Source organism: Mchenga conophoros, linkage group LG11, assembly GCF_057382185.1.
Source record: "Mchenga conophoros isolate Kocher_MC1m ecotype Shallow Benthic linkage group LG11, M_conophoros_male_GT1.1, whole genome shotgun sequence".
NCBI classification, from domain to species: Eukaryota; Metazoa; Chordata; class Actinopteri; order Cichliformes; family Cichlidae; genus Mchenga; species Mchenga conophoros.
This window is the reverse complement of record NC_140536.1, coordinates 37,777,138-37,797,798: the sequence shown is the minus strand read 5'-3', so window position 1 is coordinate 37,797,798 and position 20,661 is coordinate 37,777,138. Positions and strand designations below refer to the sequence as shown.

The 20,661-nt window shown below is 43.0% G+C and overlaps 1 protein-coding gene and 1 pseudogene across 5 annotated transcripts; both read left to right on the top strand.

Annotated features, from left to right (window-relative positions):
- The first annotated feature begins 798 nt into the window (after positions 1–798).
- On the top strand, positions 799–15,436 carry LOC146565008 (putative C-type lectin domain family 20 member A). 5 transcript variants are annotated; one of them, XR_014894489.1, is made up of 10 exons: positions 799–1,552; positions 2,229–2,431; positions 4,686–5,065; positions 6,026–6,385; positions 6,471–6,794; positions 9,516–9,613; positions 10,004–10,112; positions 11,700–11,798; positions 12,953–13,139; positions 13,241–15,436. XR_014894489.1 is itself a non-coding variant. In XM_085292847.1 (10 exons), the coding sequence occupies exons 4-10, from the start codon at positions 5,029–5,031 to the stop codon at positions 13,057–13,059; spliced, it is 1,134 nt and encodes a 377-aa protein (XP_085148973.1). In that variant the 5' UTR covers positions 799–1,552; positions 2,229–2,431; positions 4,686–4,780; positions 5,012–5,028; the 3' UTR covers positions 13,060–15,436. The 5 variants fall into 5 exon arrangements, 3 of the variants coding, with proteins under 3 accessions (XP_085148973.1, XP_085148972.1, XP_085148974.1); XM_085292847.1 differs by having other exon boundaries at positions 4,686–4,780; positions 5,012–5,065; positions 12,953–15,436; XR_014894490.1 differs by lacking the exon at positions 13,241–15,436 and having other exon boundaries at positions 10,004–10,131; positions 12,953–12,974.
- A 3,910-nt stretch (positions 15,437–19,346) lies between these two features.
- On the top strand, positions 19,347–20,341 carry LOC146565007 (uncharacterized; annotated as a pseudogene).
- The last annotated feature ends 320 nt before the right edge of the window (positions 20,342–20,661 follow it).

Genomic DNA, 20,661 nt, shown 5'->3' with positions numbered 1-20,661 from the left:
TTCTCTGTTGGTCACGTTAACATCATGTTGGGAGTCTTTCTCAGTGGCTTTGGAGATCCGTGATTCTCCTTTCGCACCCTCATCGTGTGGTTTCAGTTCTTTTTGAGAATCACCACTCCTTTTGGAAAGCTCCTGGAGGTCCTGTTCAAGAAGTTCGTTATGCCGCCTCAATATGTCAATTTCATGTGCAAAGCATTGGAGTTCCAGGGTCTGTCTGAGCTGTTCACTGTCCGTTGTTTTGTTTTCCTCATTCATGATCCTTTTTCTTTCTTCACTCTCTTGTAACTCTTTAAAGGCTGTGTTTGCCTGATGGAGCTCAGTTTTAACAGCCTGTATTTCCTGTTGCATGTCATCTTTTTCCTTTTCAAAGTCCCTTTTCAGCTCACACATGCGTTTTACCGTCACATCATTTTCCTCTCTTAAAGACTGGTTGTCCTTTTCCATGTCTCCCACTTTTATAACCAAGCCTGTCTTGCTGCTTTGCAACTCTCTGATTTCTGCCTCCATTTCCTGCATCACCTCTTTCTGTTGCTGGATCTCTTTGGTTTTGGAGCTGTTTAAATCCTTTAGAATTTGGTTCCAATATTCCAGCTCTTGAATTTTGAAGTGAATTGTTTCATTCTCTAGTTGCAGGTCTCTTTTCCTCTTGTTTTTAGAGAACCCACTTCGTTTGAAGAGAACTTCAATGTTTTTTTGGAGAATCTTGTTCTCATTTATGAGCTCTCTTTTTTGCTCCTTAAGGTCGGCGTTCTCGACTTTAAGGTCACGTATGGTAGAGTTTTGTTGTTTGAGAGTTTTATTCTCATTTTTCAGCTCTTTGATTTGCTGTTTAAGTTTTTCGTTCTCGGCTCTCATGTTGCATACAACAGGATTTGACAGACTCATATTTCAAATTGAAGTTGATGCTAAATCTCTGTACCAACTAAAAGATTTTTTAAAAATACCGTCAACTGTGTCAGAAACGCAAGTTTCCAGTAGTTTCCTGCCTAGTGAATTCTTCCACTCTCTTTGAAAGACTACCAAGAGTGAGAACCTCTCCCCTATTTATAGGTTTTCGTGTGCTGATGTCATAAAGAAGACCAGAGATCAAAGGGATTCTGGTGAAACGTCACTGTGTCTGGTCTGGGCAGTTCTGAATTGAATAATAACAAAATGACGGGGGGCGTGTCTGGTAGCCATGTGAAGACGTGTTGTACAGGGCTCCTCAATGCAGGGCCGGCCCGTGGCATAGGCCGTATAGGCAAATGCTAAGGGCGCCGTCCATCAGGGGGCGCCACGCCAGTGCCATAAATGTTGAAAAAAAAAAAAAGTTGGTACTATTATTTCTAAATACAAAAAATAATCCCACGTTAATTAAAATGCAAAGTAAAGCTTAGTTAATAGAAACATTATTTGTTACAACATTACGCCCCCCCTCCCCGTACAATGCGCCCCCTCCCTTCCCGTATCATGGTTCCTTTTGGACACAAGATGTCAAAACGGCCAAAACTGTCAGGTGGCCAGGGAAGAAAAAAGAGAGAAGAAGAGGAGGAGAAACGAGAAAAAGACAGAGGTAGGTAACGTTAGCCTACATGAAATTATTTGAATGTGATAGTAACCTAAATTTTTAGCATTAAGCTAATGTTACATGATTCGCTAATTGCTAATCAATAAATAGCTAGTTAACTGTTTTAACGTCAGTTAATATTGTGGAGGGGGCTAAATTGTTATGGAAAATAATAATGTAACGTTAGGTAATTACAGTACTCCCACCTTTCCCACCATTCCTCATTTGTATTCATCTTTTAAGCAGGTGTTTTTTGTTTACATTGTTATTGCCTTCTGGTTAGCTAACGTTTACCCTGCAGGTAATAGTCACTTTTCCACCCCTGTATATATTATAGTTGTAAGCCTAGTTGTTAAAGCGCACATCATTAATGTTAATTAAGCAATATCACATGAGAGGGAATGCTGTTTTTTAATATGAGCACTGCTGTGATTCGGTCAAAGATAATCATAACATAACATTCTCATATGATATTATACTGTTACTTTGCATTCTGCTATTCAGCATTTCACTGTAATGATGACAATAAATTGAATCTAATCTAATTTGCATATCAGTTAACATCATACATATATCTCTTTGGTTTTTCATTTATATTATATCATTTCATTTTATTCCTGGAATCATATGTTTTTATTATTAGACTTTAATACTCAGTGGTGTCACATACTCCTCTCTTCAGATGCACTGTTGAAGTTTCTAAATCCCACCCCTGGGCCATCTACCACATCTACCGCTGCTGCCTCCACTTCAGCAGCACAACCCACCAGTGATGCAGCATCAGCAGCACCAGCAGCACAACCCAGCCATGATGCAGCAGCATCAAGCGGTCTTCCTGCTGCACCAATAGACCCTGCTGACTGGCCTTCTGCTTTAACTGAAAAGGTACGAACAGAGTTAGTTCACAGAGGTCCATTTGTAATTGATAGTGACTTCACATTCCCGAAACAGAAAGACGGGCGAAGGTGTCAGCATGATTATTTTAACAGACTCTTAATCAATGGGGAAAAGGTGAGAAGAACCTGGCTTATGTATTCGAAAAAAGAGGATAGCTTGCACTGCTTCTGCTGCAAAATGTTTTCCAAGAGAGATTACAAACTGAGTAGGGAAGGTCTGAAGGACTGGAAAAATGCAAGCCACTTGCTCAAGGTCCATGAGGATAGCCAGGAGCATAATGCTCACATGGCAACATGGAAGGACTTGGAGGTCCGTTTTGCGAAAGGACTCACAATAGATAAACAAGAGATGGCACTTGCTGAGGCTGAGAGAAAAAGGTGGCGTGAAGTTCTACATCGTTTGGTGGCAATAATTCAGTCCTTAGCTGAAAGAAACATGGCTTTCAGGGGGTCCACAGACACATTAAATAAACCAGACAATGGCAATTTTCTGAAAGAAGTGGAGCTTATGGCCAAATTTGATCCAGTGATGAAGCAGCATGTCAGTAGAGTAGAAAGTGGAGCTGGCAGTCACATACGTTATCTGGGAAAAACAATCCAAAATGAACTGATTGACACCATCAGTTCAAGAATAATAAAATGCATTGTGGAAGATATCAAAGTATTTCTCCATCATTTTAGATTGCACACCTGATCTGAGTCATAAGGAACAGCTCTCTGTCATTGTTGCAGAGGAATCAACTCTCATCCTAAAACGGATAGAGGAGCTTAACATTCCTTTTGAAGACTGCAGAGGACAGTCCTATGACAATGGGGCCAACATGAAGGGAAAAAATAAAGGTGTTCAGGCAAGGTTGCTTCAGCTAAACTCAAGAGCTTTTTTGGTCCCATGTGGTGCCCACACTTTAAATCTGGTAGTAGCTGATGCTGCAAAAAGCTCACCAGATGCCCTTGGCTACTTTGGGCATTTAGCAAAATTATGTTGTGTGTTGTTTTTTGAATCACTGTCGTACCCAAATGGTTTGGTGAGCTGACAGAGTTGATACCACCGGCTCTGATACCAGCGGACTCTGATGGCCTCTCGTGAAACTTCACTCTCATTGAAAGTCAGTGTGAAGGTGCAGGGGAGCGTGGCAGTGGATCCTCTGACAGCACAAGTAGACCAGAGAGGATAGATCACAGTTTGACCCACAGCACCTAAAGACGAGCAAACAGCGATTAGAACGCAGTGACTCAGTTTAGTGATGGACGGTAAAGGGACTGACTCTTCTATAGCGCTTTATACAACATGCCACATTCACCCATTCACACAAACACTGCTTTCTATGCTTGTCAGTGCTTTCATACACCGATGGCTGCATCAGAGGCAACTTAGGGTTAGTATCTTGCCGAAGGATATTTGCCATGCAGACTGGGGCAGCCAGGGATCGTCAGTAAATACAGACTGCGGTGTGAAGCACTAAAACAAAGTTTCAGTTCAAACAACAAGATCTTTGAAAAGTTCAGACTTTTTGATGCAGAATGCAAAGGTAATGTCATCAGATCAACATCAGACACAACCATTCAAACTTCTTTACTGTTCAGATTTTCTTGAGAGAGAATTTTTGATCCATCTGAAACATTCAAGAGATTAAAAAACTCATTTAACTCAATCAAATCTGTTCATTAATAACAGTTTGATGGGAAAACAGAAGCTTTTTGGCCAAAATTATTCCAAACCAAAGTTTGAGAAGCAAATCAAATGATCATCATCATCACAGTCAGTCTTACCTGCCAGCAGGAACAGGAGCCCTCACAGACTGTTTTTGTCCCAAACTGCCATCCTTACGTTTTAATGAGCCGACTGAATGACGACTTCTTTAAACGTGTGGTCAGCAGTGCTGATGAAGACACTGGCTGACACACTGAGGTGGTGGGTTTAATGTCTCTGTGGTCAGTGTTTCACTTCCTTTGATTTTTCAATAAGTTCATTGTAACTGAAACATGTCGTGCAGCCTGGGTGAGGAGGAACTCACAGGTTTGAGTTTCACTGTTAGCTCCTCTGAAATGCACCACAGAGACGTCGTGTTGACGCAGAGACGACCAAATCCAAAAACATAAGGAGAGAAAAAATGATGTGCTGAAACATCGATTTACTGGAGTTAAAACTTTTAACTGTCCTGTTTTTGTTGTTTCTAAATAATAATTTAACTAAATAATTTCTGCTTGTTTTAGTGTTGATAAGTCTCGTGCTTCTTACTCAGGGTTACCGTCATTCTCGCTCTCAGGCTGACCAAGAACCTCCGTCTGAATAAGGGGAAGCTTCATCAGTGTATCTCATCAAAGAAAAGCCTTTCAGGTGATGTCAAAGAAACAACAAACACAATAAACCTCAAAAAATGTGGTTCTCATGTTTGCTGTGTTCAGACCTGTCTGTAAGGCGAATGAAGACACTCGACAATGAACGTAACCTGATTCTGATTTGATTAAATGTTAAGAGCATGAAGTTCTGAGCATGATGCTGCTTTAAGTGTTATGATTAATAATGAACGAGCAGCTGCAGATGAGATTCATGAGGACGTCTTCACAGTTTTTCAGCTCTCAGTCATGAAGAGGTGTGGACTGATCCTGCTGCTGCTCTCAGGTCTGTGAACTCATCTCAGTCGCCTCATTTACAGTTTGAATAAAACTTTTGATGTCAGAAAATCAAAGAAAGCACAAAGTGAACTGCTCCATAGGGATTATTTTAAAGGTGTCTGTAAACGAGCTTCAAGCAGTCACAGGAACACTCGTACAATCTCCAAAGACCTTTGTCATGTCAACTAAACTTCTAAAGGTTTCTTTGGGTCCAGTTAGAAGTTTGATTGACAGTTTAATGGTCGGTAGTTTGTAAGAGTTTGTATAAAGTGAAGTAAAAGAGTAAAGAAAGAAAGGAGGGAAGAGTCAGTGCATGAACGTGGCTGTTTGTGTGCACTGCTGAGAAAAACACGTCTTGATTTTATTTTCTGTGTAGAAATCTGACTGAAAGCCTGAAACGCTGCAAACCCGTCAGCTCGCTGAAAAAGATCCTGACTGCTTTTACCACGTCCGTGTGCACGTTAGAGCAGGGCGATATGACCAAAAATATTTATCATGATATTTCATTTTCTTATTGTTGCCTAACATTGTACCGGTATTACCGTGAACGGTATAATATGGCCCAGCCCTAGTGCACGTGTTGTTCAGCTTTGAGAGCCACTAACACGTCGTTTTCCTTCATTGTGCACACTGAAGAGGAAAAATCGTCCAAATACATGTGCAATAAGGCCAGAGTGAAAAACAAACTTAGCACTGTTAAAGCAGCTTTTTAAGCTGATGTGAGAGTTTCGCCCTGGAGCAGGAAACCAGTGTGTAGGTGTCCACAGGCACCGTAAAACAGCTTTTAACCAGTACACGAGTTACACATCCTTTGAAGGACACATATATTAACATATATTCACGTCTTTAAAGATGTCAACAAAAAGTTTGCGTTGTGGTAGCATGTAAAGAATTTATTCTCCTGATGACTAAAATAGTCGAGCTGAGGTGAGTCTGTGACCGCGCTGACTGACTCGTGTCCTCTCAGGTTACGTGATGGTCTGCCATCTTCAGTCTGATCAGTTAGTCAGACAGCTCCACCTGGTTGACCTGCAGAAGTCCTGGAACGATGCTCAGCAATACTGCAGAGATGAGTACATTGACCTCGCCATCGTTAACAGCTCAGCTCTCATCCAGGAAGCCCAGAAAAGGGCGGGGAGCACCGAGGCGTGGATTGGACTCTCCAAGAGCGGCTGGAAATGGTCTCGCCTCGGTCCAGTTCAGTCATCCTGGTTTAACATGTGGTCACCGGGACAGCCAGGGACCAATGAGTGTGTTACAATATCTAGTGATGGATCATGGTCCACAAGACCGTGCTCAGCTACTTATTACTTTGTCTGCTATGACGGTGAGTGTTTCAGACTTTGGTACCAGGGTTTGACAAACTGAACATTTTAGCTGCAGGTTTGAATCCGTCTGATCTTTTGTTTCAGCTGCGACTAACAAACGCATCCAGGTGAAGAACTTAATGACCTGGTCTGATGCTCAGTCTCACTGCAGACAGACGTACACAGACCTGAGCACCATCACCAACACGCAGGACAACAGCCAGGTCGCTTCTATGTTGTCAGATACTGCTGGTGCCTGGATTGGACTGTACAGAAACTGGACGTGGTCAAACTCGAGCACAGCCTCCAACCTGCCGTGGGGGCCCGGGCAGCCTGATAACAGCGTAAACTGTGCCACAATAGTCGGATCAACAGGCTCCTTCAACAGTCATAACTGTAGTGACCAACGCCCCTTCCTCTGCTCCAGAGGTGAGTCTGTCCTCTGTGTTTCTGCACAGTCTGGTCCTCCTGGGCTCATCCGGACACTCTTGGCACAGCACTGCCGATGCTTTGGGTGGCGCTGTCATTTAGTGTTTGCTCTGTCTGCGGTAGAGTATCACTTCCTGTTCCTGTTTCAACACAGGAACAGGAAGTAGTAGTTGAGTAGCTTATCTGCGTAGCAATTTAATTAAAAACCTTTAGATAACTTCTGTTTTCATAGTATAATCTTCACGTGCACCATGGCTACTTCACCTGTCCCTCCTGCACTTTCTTGCTCATTGTGTCAGATGTTTAGTTACTCCTTTAGCAGTAATGATATCTGTAACAAATGTAGCATATTTGCAGCTCTGGAGGCCAGGATTACTGAATTGGAGACTCGGCTTCGCACCCTTCATTCACCCATAGCTAGCCAGGCCCCTGTAGCTGGTGCAGCCGAAGATAGCGTAGGCCCCGCTAGCTGTTCCCCGGCAGACCCCAAGCAGCTGGGGAAAGAGGGCGGCTGGGTGACGGTGAGGAGGAAGCATAGTCCTAAACAGAAGCCCCAGGTACACCACCAACCCGTTCATGTGTCTAACCGTTTTTCCCCACTCGGCGACACACCCGCCGGGGGTCAAACTCTGGTAATTGGTGATTCTGTTCTCAGACATGTGAAGCTAGAGACACCGGCAGGGGCCAGAGCAGGCGACATTGAAGGAAATTTAAAACTGCTGGCTAAGGGTAAACGTAAATTCAGTAAGATCATAATTCACGTCGGCAGTAATGACACCCGGTTACGCCAATCAGAGGTCACTAAAATCAATATTGAATCGGTGTGCAACTTTGCCAAAACAATGTCGGACTCTGTAGTTTTCTCTGGTCCCCTCCCCAATCAGACCAGGAGTGACATGTTTAGCCGCATGTTCTCCTTAAATTGCTGGCTGTCTGAGTGGTGTCCCAGAAACGATGTGGGCTTCATAGATAATTGGCAAACCTTCTGGAGGAAACCTGGTCTTGTTAGGAGAGACGGCATCCATCCCACTTTGGATGGAGCAGCTCTCATTTCTAGAAATATGGACAAATTTATTAAACCCCCCAAAATATGACTATCCAGAGTTGGGACCAGGAAGCAGAGTTGCAGTCTTACACGCCTCTCTGCAGCTTCTCTCCTCCTGCTACCCCCCCAAAAACCCATCTCCATAGAGACTGTGTCAGCTCCCAAACAGACAAAAAACAAACTAAAACCAGAAACAAACAACTTAAACATAAACAATTACAAAGAAAGAACAATACAGTATCCACATCTGAACCAAAGAGTAACACAGTGAAATGTGGATTATTAAATATTAGGTCTCTCTCCTCCAAGTCTCTGTTAGTACATGACTTAATAATTGATCAACAAATCGATTTACTCTGCCTTACAGAAACCTGGTTGCAGCAGGATGATTATGTTAGTTTAAATGAATCAACACCCCCGAGTCATTCTAACTACCAGAAATCTCGAAGCACAGGCCGAGGGGGAGGTGTGCTGGGCTGGTTCTAGACAGGCATATATGAGGGGGCAGACAGAAATGTAAAGGGGGCACATGGTGGCAGCTGAGGCGAATGTGGGGTGCTCTGAATAACTGTTTTTGTCATGTAATTGGATTGCACTTTGTCAAACCTCTACCCTAAAACCTGACCAACTTGGGTGTCCCCCCTGAAGGCTCAGCTTCTGCAGGTCTAGATCTTAGTGTCACTGAGGCACACAAACCCCCTGACCACGTTAAGGTGGCAATCACTCAGGAGGAAAACTGAAAAACAAAATAAAAAATAATAAAATAAAATATTGCTCATCAGATTCTACCAACTAAAAACATGACATTTACCTTAATTAGATGCCCTATGTTAAATACATTTGAATCCAACCATAGTACTTCTCACTATTGCCAATATTAACAAAACTAAAAAGGGTAGGCCAAGTTATGAAAAAAGGGCACTTCTCCAACTCTTGAAAAATAGAAATAAAAAATACATTAAAATATCCATCCAGTTCTTTAAAACCAACAACATAAAATCTATCTTAATTTGATTGCCTAAGTAAAGTATCAAATCAATTTTATTTATATAGCACTTTTACATTATACATGCTTCCCTTAGGCAGCATCATTAGAAGACATAGCATACATTTACACTGCTATGCAGATGACACCCAGCTCTATCTGTGCATGAAGCCAGATAACACACACCAATGAGTTACACTGCAGGAATGTCTTAAAGACATAAAGACCTGGATGGCCGCTAACTTTCTGCTTCTTAATTCAGATCAAACTGAGGTTATTGTACTCGGCCCTGAAAAGCTTAGAAATATGGTATCTAATCAGATTCTTACTCTGGATGGCATTACCTTGGCCTCCAGTAACACTGTGAGGAACCTTGGAGTCATTTTTGACCAGGACATGTCCTTCAATGCACATATTAAACAAATATGTAAGACTGCGTTCTTCCATTTGCGCCCCTCCCTGAGCTCTGAGTTCTGCTGGAGGTTTCTTCCTGTTAAAAGGGAAAAAGTTTTTCCTTCTGACTGTCGCCAAAGTGCTTATTCATAGGGGGTCATTTGATTGCTTGGTTTTTTCTCTATATGTATTACTATAGGGTCTACCGCACAGTATAAAGCGCCTTGAGGCGACTGTTGTTGTGATTTAGTGATGTATAAATAAAATTGAATTGAATGGCCCTTTTCTTTCTCTGCAGATGTCAAACCTTCAGCCTCGAGGTCAGTGAAGGTTCAGCTGAGGGCGGGATCTGCAGACCTGAACGACCCCACAGTGCAAGAATCCATCCTGCAGCAGGTCAGAGGTCACACGGGCCCCGATACAAGGAACAGACCGCTATAACTACTGTGAAATGATAGAGAGCAGTGAGTCTGTGCAGGTTCAGGGACACGTGACAGCACACAGCTGCAGAGATACGGGGCTCGTTTAATGCAATCCCATCCATTTGTATTATTTAACCTTTTTAACTGGTAACTTGAAGAAGTCACTTAATTTCAGATTACTGTGAGGAGACGACGTGAACCAATGACAGGCAATGAGGCCTAATTCCAGACTTCAGTTTCATCCCCAGCCAGTTCATTTAGTTCATTTCCCCCAGAAACAGCACCAACAACGTTTTCTGCTCACTACAGAAACAACGGCTGATTAATGAGGAGCTTCTGTTAATGTGTGAAAACTGTGTTTCAGGTGAGGGAGAAGCTGGTGGAGCAAGGAGTCACTGAGGAGGTGAAGCTGAGGTGGAGGACGCAGCCTGATGGGAAGGTTTTCCACAGAGAGGAGGAGACAGCCGCTTACAGTGAGAAGGAAGACTGTGGGTCGGTTTAGTCTGAACGTTATTGGCTGATGTTCCTCAGATGATCTGCTGTGTAATTCAACTTATTTCCATCTCTGTACTCTGACTGCTGGACTGTAACAGCGTAGCTTTGCATGACTGACAGTTGGAAATCATCCTTCTTTATCCTAAGCTCAGATCAGACCCCACACACACACGCACACGCACACACACACGCACACACACGCACGCACACACAAAAACACAGAAACACGCACGCACACACGCACACACACGCACGCGCACACGCACACACACACACACGCACGCACACACGCACACACACACACACACACACACACACACTGTGGCTGAAAACCAGTAAAAGCAGCTGTCATATAACTGTGTGATGCTGCCACCTACAGTCTGCAGACTGAACTGCACTTGTAGCCTCCAGTCAGATTCCGGAGTGTTAGAACTTATCTTTGTGCCACTACTCTGAGCGCACGTAAACAGAGTTTTCAGGTGCAAGTGTTGTATTTTGAGGAGAAATTTATTTTGAGTGAACAAACTTCATTGCTGCGTGCAAAAAATGTATTTCAGTGTTTGCTATTATCTCCACACACACACACAACAGCAGCTCCTCTCGCTCAGTTTTTGCACTTATGCAAATATGTGACGTCTTGATGAATCGAGCAGATATTTGAAGTTTACACAGAAACATTCTCGCATGAAAATATCTTAAAAGTTTATTTTGTGACCCAGAAAGAGTAATATTTCAAACTCTGCCACTCTGTGTTCCTCCGCCACTGCCTCCTTTGAGTTTTGGATGAAATGCATTCTGGGATATTGCATTTTGTCATTTCGAGCTGATTGGAGACCAGAACAGCCAATCAGATATTTTTGCATCCAAGTCTGTGATTGGCTGGTTTTGTGGCACAAATATAACGGTGTAGAGAAAGAGTTGAGCGCGCACGGGCATAAACGTTGAGAGCGCGAGCAAGTGCAAAAACTGAGCGAGAGGGTGTGTGTGTGTGTGTGTGTGTGTGTGTGTGTGGATAACAGCAAACATTGAAATACATTTTTTGCACGCAGCAATGAAGTTTGTTCACTCAAATTCAGCTTTTCGTCACTCAAAATAAATTTCTCTTCAAAATGCAACACTTGCACCTGCAAACTTTGTTTCATGCGCTCAGAATAGTGACACAAAGATAACATCATAGAACTGATGGATCAAAGCAGCAAAACATTTTAACACACCGAGACTTGTTGGATTGTAGCTCTGAATATGAACTTGGACTTAAACCAACGTGTGGATGTTCAGCAGGATTGTCTCCATGAAAATCTGTCACATGTGAAGTATTACAAACAGAGCTTTATTATTAAGTACAGTGAGGCCGTGAACGGTGAGTCGAGGGTTCAGCATGCTGAAAAAAATCCAGACTCAAGGCTCAAAATGAAGCGTGTGGCTGTTTTACGTCACGCTGCAGCGCCTCCAGTTTGAGAAAAGTCCACTTTTATTGTTTTGTTGATCCGGTCAGATTGAGGGCGGCAACTCGGAGACTGTCGGAGGCGCTCGTCTCACCTTCTTCTTCTTCTTCTCTTTTACAGGACTTGATTTACACCGGGGTCATCGCTGTGCTGCTCTTCATCTCCTCCTGCATCTTCGCCGCAGACCGCGGCTCTTTGGTTCAGGCAACCGTTGCTGTGGTGAGAAAACGTCCTCGGACTCGCACTACCCTCCTTTCCTACCTCCTGAATCTTCCTTTTCCTTTTCTTCTATATCTCCTCCTTTCCTTTCCTTCCTGGCTGACAGTGTGTGTTATAGGGCTGCCACAAAGGATTATTTTGATAGTCGACTAGTCACCGATTATTTTTGCGATTAGTCGACTAATCAGATCATCATCCATTGGACGTACAGCTTATTGCACCAGCAGCATCTGCTCTTATATAACTATCATTAGCTTACAGCTTTAAGTGTTTCAGGTCTGTGCTAACTAAAAATAAAGACAAGATGATAGTTTATTAAATTTTAATGAAATCTGCAGATTGTTTTGGTGAAGTTTAATAAACTCCTTGCTATCTAAAATATAACAGGACACCGGAGTAAATTCTCCAGCATCTCACACTTCTGATGATCAGCTGTCTGCTTGACGTTTATTCAGCTGTGTAAAAACTATAACTTTAATCTCAGACAAACCGATTTACTCAGGAACAAATAAAATACTAAAAAAAGCCAAACAATAACATTTTAAGTTATCTAAGTGACTCATATATCATGTTTAACCTGAGTAGCGAAAGATGGCGGTGGGTTTGAAAACGATTTGCCGGGAGTCCGGTGTTCTCACGGCTCTAGTGAGCCTAGCCCCCGGCTAGCTATCAAGCTAGTGGGTAACAGACGTCTCCGAAAACGTCGGAGCGCTTTTGAAAATATGCGGTGTCCTGATAAACTGAGCAGATATTTGAGGTTTACACAGCTACATTCTCCATGAAAATATGTTAAACGTGTATTTTGTGACCCAGAAAGAATAATAAGAGTAATATTAAAACTAACTAGCTGCCGCCATTGTTGGAAACTGAGCTGGGCCGTGCTATGAATTCTGGGACACAGCTTCTTCTTCTTCGGCGTTTAACGGCAGCTGGCATCCTTGTACATGCAGTGCTGCCATCTTCTGTTTCAGTCCGTTATTACACTCTTAAATCCTGCTACTTATTCCTGCGTCTTTTGTGATCTTACAAAGCTTCAAACGACACGTCGACTATTAAATCAGTCGTCGACGATTTTGATAGTCGACTAATCGTGGCAGCCCTAGTGTGTTATCAGGTCACCTACAGCAGCGCTCTTCTTCTTCTCTGTCGTCCAGGTCTTTGGGTTCTTGGCGACTGTGGCGTTTTCCATCGACTTCGGCCTGATGGTGAAGAGCAAGGGGCTTCCCTTCCTAAACAAAGACAAGAAGCAGGAGCACACTAACGGCATCCAGACGCCGGCAGAGGAGGAAAGACTCAAAGCCAACGAGACAGTTTAAGCGTCTTTCTGCTCATACGCGTGAGGTCGCTCATTACTTTTCCCAATATTCCTCTAACATGATAGTGAAGGGGTGGAGCTTCCAATGCTGACCTCACGTCCATGTTTTTTTTCTTTTTAAATCCAGTTTGTAGTTCTTTTCCCAGCGCTGAGGGCGCTCTGTTCAGAAATCATCACCCTGTCGCTGTGCAGAGCGCCGAAAACGAGAGACACTAAAACCATCAAACCACTAAATCTTCTGCTGTAGTTTAGATTGTAGGATTTATTTTTACGCAGTTTGTGATAAACGCTTTGCTTTATCGTCCTGTTGTCATAGAAATAATCAGATGGACGAGAAGGAAAATCACAGAAGTGTTTTCGAAGGCGTCGGCACCTCCGATTGGTCCGAGTCTCTCCAGCAGAATCCTGATATTAAAATATATTCTCCTTACTTTTAATTTGAATGAAATGTTGCACACCAAGGAAAATATTCCTGATTGTTGAAGTACCGTCTGTGTCCCTGAACGCCTCACGATGCTCAGGTCGAGACTGAGAGCGTGCTAAAGTTGATTATTCATCAGCCTTACTTGTGTTGAAATGACTCGGAGTGTCCAGCAGGGGGAGACGTCTGCTCGTCAACCATCCAGGGGCTGTTTCATAAACGCTCGTTTAGTTGATGCAGACGAGTTAAAGTTCATTTCATGTTTTTTATCTGGACACTGTGGAAATGCGGTCCTTTGCCAAACGTGCCTTAGTCCTCCTTAAATTCTCCCTGTGGACCAGTCAGGTTTATCCATAGCCTGTATCTAAAAGATGGACCTAGCTGCTGTGACATCACCTGTTGGTTGGTGATGCACGCTTCTTTTTTTTTTTTTTTTTTTTTTTTTTTTGAACGCTTTCACATGAAACGAGCGACAGACTTTGTTTTCCTACCAGAGTGGTCGCCCCCTGCTGGACATTACAGAGCATTAGCTTTCAGGTCTTTTAATGTTTTGTGTCACTCTTGACATTTTAAAAGTGAAATTGTGCCTTTTTTTTAAAACATACTTTTTTACTTCCTGTCTGTGTTTGATATCTTTGATGCCGTGTGGACAAATATGAATATCGGGGGTAATTTAGCAAAATCAGCTCAGAGCTTTTAATGATCTCTTTTAATGCTTTTATTAACTGTTATCACTAATTATGGCCTTGATTTTGGGCTCAAGCTCATCAGATAAGGGAGAGGACTCTTAGTGACTCTTGGTGATTCTAATCGCTGACGTGTGAATGTGTTAAAATGTAACAATGAAAGGGTGAATATCAAAGTGTTTGTTTGAGGTTTTCTTCCGTCTTTGCTCTCTGCTGTTGGCGGCTGAAGCTGACGTAGCTGCAGGTGTGTGAGGGCGCCGTGGAGGGGAAGCCTCCGCAGCATCGTTAAAAAGAGTAACATTAGAGAACTTGAAAAGGATACTGCGTGCCTACAAATGATCTAAAATTGAAATGTAAGAGGAATGGAGCTCTTTGAGTGAGCAGGGATTCTCCTTTTCTTCCTGTTCCTGCAAGTTTTTCCTCCCGTCTGTCACTCGCTGATGGGTTTTCTCTCCAGTACTGTCGGGCACCTCTGTCGTTGTAAATGTGTCCGTGGTTCAGTAATCCGTCCCCCCACACACACCCACACACACACACTCAAACTTCACTAAAGTCACATCAAACTCTAAATTTTATGCCCAGAAAATGAAGCGGACTGCAGTTTAAAGGCAAACGCCATCTGTTTTTGTTTTTGTTTTTTTTACTACAAATGTAATATTTTTAAACGTTTAATTATAAAAAGTGTTTTTCTTTATTTCTGAGGTCTCATATTTTTTTCTTTTTTTTTGTTTTTTAAATTGTGTCCATTTCTCCAAAGTCTCAGGAAATAAAAAGTCACATTAACCATGAAAATGAAATCAGTGAGAAGTTTGAAATTCAGAAACATTTGAGAGCACATGAAGCAGCAGACTAATAAAGGACGGGTTTTTATACAAACTTTTCTACGTTTGTAAAAATGAAAAACACTCTGTGATGACGAGGACATTTGTTAGTAATCACAGTACACTGGACACTTCCGTGTGTGTCGAACAATCCAGAAATCTGAAATCATTTCTATTTGGGACCAAGTAAAGTTGATCTTCGAGACAGAGCCCGTTTGTTTTGTATATAAGTTTCTCTGATGTTTGTCAGCCTGTGTGTGAACGTACGGTTAGGATTTCACTGTCTGTAAGAAATTGCTGCAGTTTCTTTCTGTCAGGTGATAAAGAGATTTTCAATAAATACACGTGTTCGGTTTCTGTTTTCACCCACAAACATGAAAAACTTTGGACTGAAGGTGAGTTCTAGAAAAATCTGACCTCATGTTGAAACAGAAATGGTGTCAAAGCACCCACAGCTTCAGGAGCGTCTCTGAGGAACTCTTCATTAAAATACATCAAACTTATGTCCTAATAAATATATTCCTCGCAATGAGGGAGGAGCTTCAGAGAGGGCGTGGCCATCTGTGAGCCTGTGACCTCCAGTTGGTGGAAGGCTGAAGCACAGAGCAGTGTGACGGTTTTTATCACCACTGGAGCGGATTATTCTCAGTCTTCATTAGTTTTACTGAACGCTTGATAATATTAACGATTTGTGTCAGAATCAGGAGACTTTGTTTCCATTATACATCAAAGTGCAACATGCATAGTAAAACTACATTAATGAAAGAAAAAAGTACTGTGGCTGTGTGATCATGTGTGTATATGCAGATGACAATGAAATCAATAAAGGCTGACATCATCAGTAAGTAGAGAAATTTACATTACACATGCTTCCCTTAGGCAGTATCATCAGAAGACATAACGTCTTGATGCATCTCAATCATCCAGGTAAGTAAATCTCCAGAAGTTGATTCTGTTCATCTGGACGTAGCGTTTTGTGGGAGAAACGTTTCGTCATCATCAGGTGACGTCTTCAGTCTCAGCTGACTGCAGGTCTCAATCTTATAAACAGTTCATTTGCATAATGACTGAAACCAGCCCACTGAAGGAACAATGGGCTGGGAGGTCAGGTCCTTAATCATAATTATGCAAATTCTCATGACCATTGATCAACAACCACTGACCAAAACCCACTGATCAAAGACCATTGACCAACGGCCATGAGTACCATTCGCAGAGGCTGGAAGATCAAGGTGCACCCGGTGGAGGTGGGGTGCAGGGGCTTTGTTGCCAGTACAACAGCAAAGCTGCTTAGAGACTGGGATCAGAGGACAGGCGCAACGGCAGGCTATAAGAGAGCTAGCTAACACTGCTGAGAGGACCAGTCACTGGCTATGGTTAAAAAGGGCTGACATCACTCGGTCAGCTAACCACGAGAGAAAAGAAATTCTCCGCTCTTCTTCCCTTATCTGGGAGGCAGTGGGGAGGAAGAGCGTACAGCCGGATCCGGCGGGGAGGTGTGGGAAGCCAGATCGGGCGCCCCCCTTCCAGCTCTCCTCTCTGCTCTCTCCTATCTTGTCCCTTTTGTCTTACTTCTCTCGATCACCTTTTCTATCCCTTTGAAGAAGTGAGGCTCCATAAATGCTAAACAGGTGAGTATTATTTGTAATAATAATAGATAGAAAATAAACTGTAGGAAACTAAACAGAAGAAAGAAGGAGAGAAATAATAAGTTAACATAAACCACTGACACTCCAGGGCCTGACCAACCCTGGCAGGGCCTCCTTGGATGAGGGATTCTAGTGATAATGGCCGAAACACCCGATGAATCCAAGGTCCAGTGCTGATGATGTGTCCCAAATTTAAAATGATAATCTAGATCAGATCTCTAATCCCTAAACCTAACCAAGGAAGGAAAATGGCAGATTAGCCTGGGTAAAAGACCGGCAGTTGAGGCACACAACGATGCGTGCTGCTGGCAAAGTTTCTGGGCTTTCCTCCTCATAACAGCCGTCCCTCAAGAGTCTCTCCATCTAAACAAGCATTATCAGGGACTGTAACACCTAGTCCTCACTGAATCTCTGTCTCTCTTCCACAGCATGTCTTTATCCTGTCTTCCTTCTCTCACCCCAACCAATCACAGCAGATGGCCCCGCCCCTCCCTGACCATGGTTCTGCCGGAGGTTTCTTCCTGTTAAAAGGGAGTTTTTCCTTCCCACTGTTGCTAAAGCAGTGGGGATCGTATGCAATGTTGCCTGTAATTTTTCATGTGTCTGCGCAAACACACAAACACCCTGAGCGGTGCCTTGGACCACTGTGAGTAACATCAGACGTGTGCAGTTTAATTCTTCTGTTAAAGTATTTCTGTTAGAATACACTGGAACTTATGAATACCCCGTTTCATGAAAAATTCAAGTTATGAAGGCGCTGAACGGCGATATTTCTGCCCGTGTTACGGCAAAATGCCCGCGTAACGAAATCCGCTGGCTCTGATTGGCTGAGCCTCCAATGCCCACAATGTCTTCTGAATCACGTGACAACCCCTTGGCTTCCGTACTTGCGTTTCGCTGTTCCACTTGAACGATTTATTGTTGTTCTAGTTAGCAATTAGCCTACAGCCTATCGTTCAGCATCGCCTCACTCAGAACGCGCGATGGGTGCTTCGACCCTCGGGAACAAATCGGGGTTCCGCTGTAGCTCTAATTAAGTGCATTAGCCCACTTACAGTGAAAAGTGCAAACATCTTGTCCATGACCTGTGCAGTATATTAACACCAAATTGGAAGTGAAAATTACTTAAACCCCAATTTTGAAAACAATATTTTTTCATGCTCTGACTTGTATAACGAGTCTGTGTGAAGCTCCTGCTGTGGTCTGGGAGACAGTCCTGGAACTCTTTGTCTGCAAAATACACTATTTAATTACCAATGTTGGGCAAGTTATTTTGAAAAAGTAATTAATTATAGTTACTAGTTAATTCTTCAAAAAAGAGTTTTGCAAACAACAAAGTTGCAGCTGTTTACCTAAAAATGCAGCCGAGGCAGTTTTTATAACCATTTCAAACTATTTACAGAACAATCAGGTGTTCTGCATCAAATATGAGTCATGCAAATTATTTGTGTCCACTACAAAGGAGAAAATCACAGCCTGATCCCTGCAGGCCTGACAGCAGCAGGTGTAGCACTGCTCCTGCTTCCACCTGCGTTTACACTTTAATCTGCCTTTGGTGGCTTTTTGGCAGAACTGCGACATTCAGCAGCCGCCTCATTGTTCTGACACACAAACTAAAACTATCCACAAAACAACACATTAACTACACACTCCAAACACGCTAAACGTCACAAATCTCTCACATCTAAAACCTCGCTCTCTCTCACCACCGTCACTCCTCAAATGAATTGTTACGTATTGATTTCAATTTGAATGAAGGTTGGATTGTTTGTGCGCGGAGACTGCGTCAGCAGGTTTTGCATGCGCGCAGCTCAGAGGAAACATTTGTGTTTTCTCTGTTGTCTTTGTTAATGCAGGGTCTTCACCTTACAATATGAGCGCCTCGAGGCAACATTTGTTGTGATTTTGCGCTATGTAAATAAAGCTGAATTGAATCGCGTGACGTTGACGTAGAAAAGAAAGAAATATGTGCAACAAAAAAAACCTGTTGCATAAATCAAACATGGCAAAAGCCGGAGTGACGAAATTAGAAGAACGATTGCAGCCTGTTGGCAACCAACTGACAGCAATCACATCCTGACTCCCACATGTCACAACCCGGTGTTTCAGCTAACAGGGCGAGCTGAGGATCCAGCAGACATTCCCAGGAAAGCATCATCAGCGTTCACAGTCTGATGATGGAAAGAGTCGAGGAGGGTCCACGTATCACATGTAGGTTAAAAATAAGAGCACATCACACATGATAACAAACATGCACTTTTCAAGCTTTGTCCAATGAAAGATCAGAAAGCAGGTCAAACATCCAGGGTACCACAGATCCTTTCACAGACTGTTATACTGTGATGCTGATGTTCAGCGTGGTTTTTCACCAGAGCTCAACAGAAGCATCAAATCTGATGTTTACAGTGAAAAACAGCAGATTGGAGAGGGGGAGGTGAGAGGCACATCAGCAGCATTTTTCCACTGTTTGGTCATTTTGATGAAATGTTGCGACAAATAGGAAATTTCAATGTTTTCTATTAAGAGGTAAAAGAAAATGAGGTTCAGAGCTGATCGCAAAGAAATCAAACCCAGTGTGTCAGTCAGTGTCTTCATCAGCACTGCTGACCACACGTTTAAAGAAGTCGTCATTCAGTCGGCTCATTAAAACGTAAGGATGGCAGTTTGGGACAAAAACAGTCTGTGGGCTCCTGTTCCTGCTGGCAGGTAAGACGTGTTTAACATTTTTATGTGTCTTATTGTAGCTGCTTGTGTTTTCACGTCAAACCTTTCTTCCTGGCAGCCCGACTTCTTTACGTTTCGGAAACTTTGTTTTAGAGCTTCACACACAGCAGTCTGTATTTTCTGTCTGTGAACTGAGTCACTGTGTTCGGATCTCAGCTCTGTGTTTGCTCTTCTTTAGGTGCTGTGGGTCAAACTGTGATCTATCCTCTCAGGTCTACCTGTGATGTCAGAGGATCCACTGCCACCCTCCGCTGCACCTTCACACCTCTGAAGTCTTTCAAAGTGAATCAAACAGAAGTTCCACCAAAGATCGTCAGAGTCCTCTGGTGTCAGAACCACCGGTACTGCTACACTAACACTCCGTCTGTGTGTGACAGTGACTCAGCAAACATCGATCCTCGTTATCAATATCTGGGAGACAAGAAGACAAACTTTACAGATCAGAGATGTTCAGCAGAGAGACAACGCAAGCTTTCGCTTCAGGATGGAAGCTGATCATCGTGAAGGACGTTTTACTAACCAGACAGGAGTGACTGTCAGAGTTGATGGTGAGAGAAAAATGTCCTGGTTCTGACACAAATATTAATCTTTAATATTAACGACTGTTTATTAAAACTAATGAACACTTTGATTTTAGATTCGTCTAAAATGAGAATAATCAAAAAGTTGAGCAGAGGTGAAAACGTCACACTGCTCTGCACTTTCCACCAACTGGAGGTCACGTGGTTCAAAGATGGCCACGCCCTCTCAGACACTGACCCCTCCCTCCCTCTCATCCTGACTGCAGAGGACTCTGGGAGCTACACCTGTGCTCTGAAGACCAACATGGAGACTGTCTCTGAGCCGCACAGCCTGCAGGTGGAGGCAGAGGCAGGTTGGTGTGATCAGTTTCTCTCAGATTTTCTTCTCCGTCAAACAGCTGCATGATGTTAAAAGTTTAGGTGGTTAAAATTGAGTCTAACACAAGTGCAGCCTGTTATTGATCCGTTTGCAATCAGGGAGTCTTAAATCAAGCCCACAAAGGTCTGTCAGTGTGTTTGGAGGCACCGTTTCAGCTTCCTTTTGCTTCTTGCTTTAGTTTCAGCTGTGAGAAAACACCCAGTCTGTTTTTATTCAAACACATGGATATATTCTTATTTCTGTGACAGCTTTGATGTTGGTTAAAATGATTCAGTGTTTCTTTGCATTGCTGCGACTCATTAACAGTGTTGGGACTAACGCGTTATTAAGTAACGTTACAGTAACTA